A 6,169-nucleotide genomic window follows, 5' to 3' on the forward strand; every position below is an offset into this window, starting at 1 on the left:
AAAAAAAATTCAGGTTAACCAAACTTCTAATGAAGTAGTTATAACAATTTAAAGTTGAACAATATTTTTCCATAATGTTTAAATAATCCCAACAACATTAACATCCCTGTTTATGGTCATGTAAGTTAGTCAATATATAACGAAATAAGGCACTTCCAGAATCTAAAATGTAACCAAAACAATGAACTACATGTTGAAATAAAATTCATGTCAACCGATAAATACCCTAAATCCGATATAACTAAAATTGATAAAATCGAAACCAAAATTGAAGGATTACAAGAACTAATAATCGGACCGAGAACGCTAATACTATACCGGTTCGGTTTTTCAGTCAACATGTCCATTCATGTGATATTAATGTGACTCGTAACAGTTTAGCATTTGTCACAATGACAAAAATTATGTCTTCCATTGGGCTTTTATTTAGAAAATGAAACTAACATGACTGAAGTGCAAAGTAGTGGAATGTTGAAGGGGCAAAGTTGGACAACGTGGATTCTATATACCCACTAGAATTAAAAACAAAACCCTGACACATATAAGTCCCCTATATGTCTATAGATACAGCCTATATATATACGCAGAAATCACACACTCTCCTCTCTCTCTCTCTCTCTCTCTCTCTAGAACCCTCTGCAAGGAAGTAACCCGTAGCTCTGTTTGCCTCACACGAACACTCATAAAAGACTAGCAAAATGCCATCTTAGGGTTCTAAATTTCGAATTCCCTAAGGGTTTATTGATGAGTTTTGCGATGAAATTGTTTGTTTCTTTTTACTCAATCATCACCTCTCTAGGTTTTCCGTGAGGGAGGAAGATTTTGGTTGAGTTTGAAGTGTACTTATTGCGGCCGTTGATGGCTTCGTCTTCCGGTTCAACGAAGCTGTGCTTCAATTCGACTTGTAAAGAGGCTCTGGAAGTCCCTAGACAAGGTTGGCTTTGCCGGACGGGAGACTTCGCTGACCTCTGCGATCGATGCTCGTAAAATCCCTTTACTATTTAGTTATCCTTTGTTGTTGAAAGAATGCTACTGATTTTGTGTTTTCTGTTTGAAAATTCGGCGTTGTTTTGTTCTGTTATTCTGATGCTGTTGCTTGTATCCTAAGTAATATTTGATTGGATATTTCGGTAATTTGTTGTGGAAGTTAGGTTTCGGAAATGGGGAGCTTAGTGCTACACGATTAACCATTATTGTTTATAGTGAAAGATAATTGAAGGTTAATTGCAGACTTTTCCGTCAAGGTTCATGGTTCTGCATGATCCTTAAAAACTATGAATGTGATTGATTTTTGGACCTCTCAATGTCTTTTTTCTGAATAATAGACTCTCTGATACATACATAGTTTTTGTTCATGTCGCCTTTATAAAGCAAGCAATACAATAGTTAGGTATGAAGAGGTTTAAAGAGGGAAGCAGAAAGAACATTAAAAGTTGTTGAATCTTGGGCGAGGGTTTTTCAAGATGGTAGTAACAGGCAAAACAAGCTTCCCCATTTTAAATGAAATCTTAGTTAGAACTCAATAAGAATTGGAAATAAAAACCCTTGAATGGTGTTCCTTGTTTAAGAAGTTATATGTGTGTTTGTTTTTTTTCTAGGAAAAAGAGGAATCATTGGGTCGATTTTTAGTAAACACCATGAAACACGATTAATAATGTTTTCAGTTAAAAATGCAAAGTCACAAACATGTGCAGATGCAGATTAACTATCAGTTACCATGCCAGATTAGCTTATGATCATTGAAGTATGATGACCTCATAGACTCTTGTGCTTGGGTGCTTCTATATTTTCTTTTTGGTTTCCTTTTCTATTAGTTTCTTTCTAATTTATGAAACACTCCCAATTCTTGTTCAATTTGACTCCAGTTCTGCTTTTAAAGATGGAAAATTCTGTAATACATACCACATGAATGCTTCTGGTTGGAGATGTTGTGAGTCTTGTGGAAAGGTTAGAAATCTATCAAGACTAATTAGCTGAGTTAACATCTTTCCTTCTTTATCTTTATTTGGTCACCTCATCTACGCATGATATTGTCTATACAAGGAAACATACACTTTGCATGTATTTTTTTATGACAACTAAAGAAACTAAAGGACATATTATAATATTTTCTACTTTTAGAAATTACAGATATTTCCTTTACATTCTTTAGTTGTCATAAAAAATACACGCAACCTGGCTGTTTCTTTGTAGAAATATCGTGAGTATAGGAGGCAAAATAGGCAAATCATCATGTAGAAAATGGACTTTATCTCATCTTTAACTACCATCATAATATAAATCTCTAAATTCTTATGTTGGAAGTTGTCTTTTTATAATAATGAACCCATTATGCTTTACAGCAAATTCATTGTGGATGCATAGTGTCATTCCACATGTTCATATTGTTGGATGCTGGAGGAATTGAGTGTATCAACTGTGCAAAATCAGAATACATCTTGGTAACCACAATTAGCCTCACTTCCTGCTTCTGATTATTTTCAATATTATTTCATTAACTTTTTCTTTATTGTATTTGATGATTTAGACACCAAATCCTACATGGCCATCTTCTCCCCACTTTCTCACGGGTCCCGCTGAGAGAATTCGAGATATTTCATCCAAAAATTGGAGATCAATAGCAGGATCAGGTCCTGTGCCATGGAAGCAAGCACCTTATCTCTTCAATTCTTCTAAACTTCAACCTGATTTCCTCTCTAACATTGATAAACCTCTTTCAAGGGAACAATTAACTTCATGTTCATTGACTAGAAGTATAATACATGATCCTTCTGAAAGATTAGTGAATGACAGCTGGCAGATGACCGGTGATAGAGCCAAAGCCACTGGTAAGATTTTGTTAGTTAAAAAGAGTGTAAATTGTGTAGAATAGCAACATACTTTCCTCTCACTTAAATAAGAGTAAAGTACGCTGATTTTCCCTTAAAAAGAAGTTAAAACTTGTTTAATTGTTACTTAAATAAGTTTTACATACCTGATTGTTTTGTTTTCAGGGGTACAGTATGATGGAAAACATAATTTGTTTCAATCTTTCTTTTCAAATGAACTTGCTACCCCTGTTTCTAGTTTACCAGCAACATTCATGGCACAAGATCAAAAGAGTGAAAAAGGAAAAGCATCTGGACAATTTTGCCCTCCACCATCAGTAGGGAAATGTTGCTCCAGTAGTAATACTAATAGTCCACCTGGCACATCTCTTGAAAGTCAAACTTACAGTGGAAAGGGTCAAGGAGAAAAACGGGGTCGACATCAGTTAATTCCCCGATATTGGCCTCGGTTAACAGATCAAGAACTACAACAGATCTCTGGAGGGTATCATCCTATTTTCAAATACCCTTTTTTTCATATGGTTATATAATATCTATTTACTAGTACTTAGGTGTTGTTTCTTTTTGACTTTTTTTGACTTTTTGAGCTTAATTGATTATTATCTAATACCTATGATTATTGTTAAAAAATTTCATCAGTATTGGGAAACTTGTTTGTTGGAAGGTAAGGGTAAAATGGTCATTTAGTCTCTCGTCCAGACTAACAGACCTTTTGTAAACATACATCATTACCAATTTGGCCACTTTACCCTTACAAGACTTGATGGGGAAAAAAGAAACAACCCCTTGATGGTTAGTAGCATAAAGGGCATTATCATGCTCTTAAATTCATAATTTTAAGAGTAATCTTATTATCTTTAATGATGTAATAGGTCAAATGCCAAAATTACCCCTTTGTTTGAGAAAGTGTTGAGTGCTAGTGATGCTGGGAGGATAGGGCGATTGGTGCTGCCAAAAAAATGTGCAGAGGTATGCAGTTTTGGTTTTTGGTAATGAGATGAATAAATAAACTTTTATAAAAATAATAGAACCATTCAAGATTTTTTATTTATTATTTATATATATATTTTTTGTGATACAGGCTTATCTTCCACCAATTTCTCAGCCTGAAGGTTACCCCCTTGTAGTTCAAGATTTAAAGGGAAAAGATTGGGTGTTACAGTTTAGATTTTGGCCTAATAATAATAGTAGAATGTATGTTCTAGAAGGAGTCACTCCATGTATACAGTCCATGCAGTTGCAAGCTGGTGATACAGGTAAAAGACATAAATGCCCTCATCTTCATCATCTCTTTTTCTTTTTATTAATACTTGTGGTCATCTTCTTAGCTATTCAGTTTTTCTATTTTTGTTCAGTAACATTTAGTAGGTTAGAGCCTGAAGGAAAACTTGTGATGGGATTCAGAAAAGCATCACCCTCTTCTCCATCTTATCATGTCAGTCTTTTTCCTTAACCAATTTCTCTGCTGTGTAAAAGACATAAATGCCCTTACAACTTTTGTTTAAGTTGCTCCAACCAATGTTTCTTGACTGCAGGTCACCGAGGTTTCTACTCATGAAGAAACTTCAAAGGGTAGTTTCGGAAATAAATCTAGAAATCCAGATGGGACATGGGCAGAAGTTGATAAAATTGCTAAAAGGAAGAAGGGGGGAAAGATGTGTTCAAATAACAAACATGTTAAACCTAATGATGAAGAGATAGTTCGAGTAAATGTTACTTTAGAACAAGTTCAAGGATTGTTGAGACCACCTCTTACTAATTCCTCCACCATTGTGGTTATTGAGGGTGTTGAATTTGAGGATTTTCAGGTGAAAAGATACTCTAAAAATATTCAATTCATCATCTTGGTTTATTTATTTCTCATGACATTGCTGAATGTAACAGGAGGAACCGATTATAGGGAGTCCTACAAACTTTTCAACGATTAGTCACGGTACAAATCACTTTTGACCAACTTTTGTCAGACTGTATTGTGTTTGACATGCATTGAACTGGGACTCAGACTGATGTCAATGTGAAAAAAATTACAATATTTTATCCTCTATCGAAAAAGGTGGAGTAGGGACTCGAGCTTTATCTCTCTGTCTGTGCAAAAGACGTAAATACCCTTTTTACAAAAAAAGAAACTTTCTTGCATAATTTGTGCTAATCTATCTATCTATCGGTATTGTTGTTAGCATCTTGTAACAAGAACGAATCAGAAAACCAAGGACTTGATGCGCTTGCTAATTTAGCAATCCAAGATGGCAAGGCTACAAAGTCGCCAAGTGGCACCAATCACAAATCGGTTTCTGTACACCATGGAGATGAGAAACATTTAGAGAAAGAAGTAGGGAATGTGGGACAGAATCCAAATGAATTGATGTATGCCGACGTTATTCGGTATAATAATAACCAAAACCAGAAAATGGGCCCCAGTCAAAGTATTGAAAAAGTATCTACTAGTCAGTCGTTTAAAAGTCAAAATATTGACTTGAATATACAACCTGAACGTGAAGAAGAATGTTCTCCGGTTTCTGATATGGGGATCATGATGTTAGTTCAAGAATCTACACATAGATACATAAGGCAACAGAAGCTATCATTTAATGATGTAAATTCATGAGGGTGGAAGCTATTTTTGTTAAGTGGCTCATTTTGTTGATGATTTGGTAAGATTTAAAAAAAAAAAAAAAAGAAGGCATTATTAGAGCTTTGTCGAGTTTTATAGTTTCGTGTATGTAAACAAGATCCTAGAAGCTAACTTTTGACATGCTCTAGATTTTTAGAAGTACATAATTTCCTTTTTTTTTTTCGGTGTAATTACATTTTTTTTGTGTTGAGAGTTTGATTTTAAGTCGTTTGCATTGAATGTAGCCTACTATTGCATCTTTTACATGAACATATAATCATAAGCTTTGGAACTTATGGCACATTACATGCGATAATTCCTTTAAGATTCAGGAGATGGGTGATGTGCCACCCTTTAAGATTCTCGAATATCATGTATGAGATGCAAAATTAGTGCAGGTTGAATACAACATTGACTAAACTTACGCACGTGACACCCTATAGTGCATGTCGTATACAACATTGTTAAAGTGTTGAAAAAAGTAATAACACGTACATATAAATGTAGCTGTAAATTTATATGTATATGTATGTGCAAAGGAGTTAACAAATAACTATGAATGTATCTATGTATGTGTGTGTAAATAAGGGAACAGTTTCCCATTAATCCGAATAGATACATATATAAGTATGTAAGTGTGTAAAAGACGTTAATAAAAGCTTATAAGTGTATCTGTACATATAGACATATGTATGAACGAAAAGAGGATGAGAAATGGTTACTAATGTAT

At 34.4% G+C, this 6,169-nt stretch overlaps 1 protein-coding gene across 1 annotated transcript; it reads left to right on the forward strand.

Moving 5' to 3' along the window:
* Positions 1-573: 573 nt before the first annotated feature.
* On the forward strand, positions 574-5,683 carry LOC111906757 (B3 domain-containing protein Os07g0563300). The gene is made up of 11 exons (XM_023902530.3): positions 574-983; positions 1,866-1,947; positions 2,343-2,441; positions 2,528-2,828; positions 2,994-3,312; positions 3,701-3,797; positions 3,910-4,084; positions 4,184-4,263; positions 4,364-4,636; positions 4,713-4,761; positions 5,006-5,683. The coding sequence occupies exons 1-11, from the start codon at positions 859-861 to the stop codon at positions 5,431-5,433; spliced, it is 2,028 nt and encodes a 675-aa protein (XP_023758298.1). The 5' UTR covers positions 574-858; the 3' UTR covers positions 5,434-5,683.
* Positions 5,684-6,169: the final 486 nt, after the last annotated feature.

Source organism: Lactuca sativa, chromosome 7 (genome assembly GCF_002870075.4).
Source record: "Lactuca sativa cultivar Salinas chromosome 7, Lsat_Salinas_v11, whole genome shotgun sequence".
Classification (NCBI taxonomy): domain Eukaryota; kingdom Viridiplantae; phylum Streptophyta; class Magnoliopsida; order Asterales; family Asteraceae; genus Lactuca; species Lactuca sativa.

What these genes read in the sequence shown, in the direction of transcription:
- LOC111906757 (XM_023902530.3), top strand. Translation starts at nt 859, where the DNA reads ATGGCTTCGTCTTCCGGTTCAACGAAGCTGTGCTTCAATTCGACTTGT. An exon ending in TGATAGAGCCAAAGCCACTG is followed by an intron (nt 2,829 to 2,993) that starts GTAAGATTTTGT and finishes TTTTGTTTTCAG; the next exon opens with GGGTACAGTATGATGGAAAA. An exon ending in GTTGCAAGCTGGTGATACAG is followed by an intron (nt 4,085 to 4,183) that starts GTAAAAGACATA and finishes ATTTTTGTTCAG; the next exon opens with TAACATTTAGTAGGTTAGAG.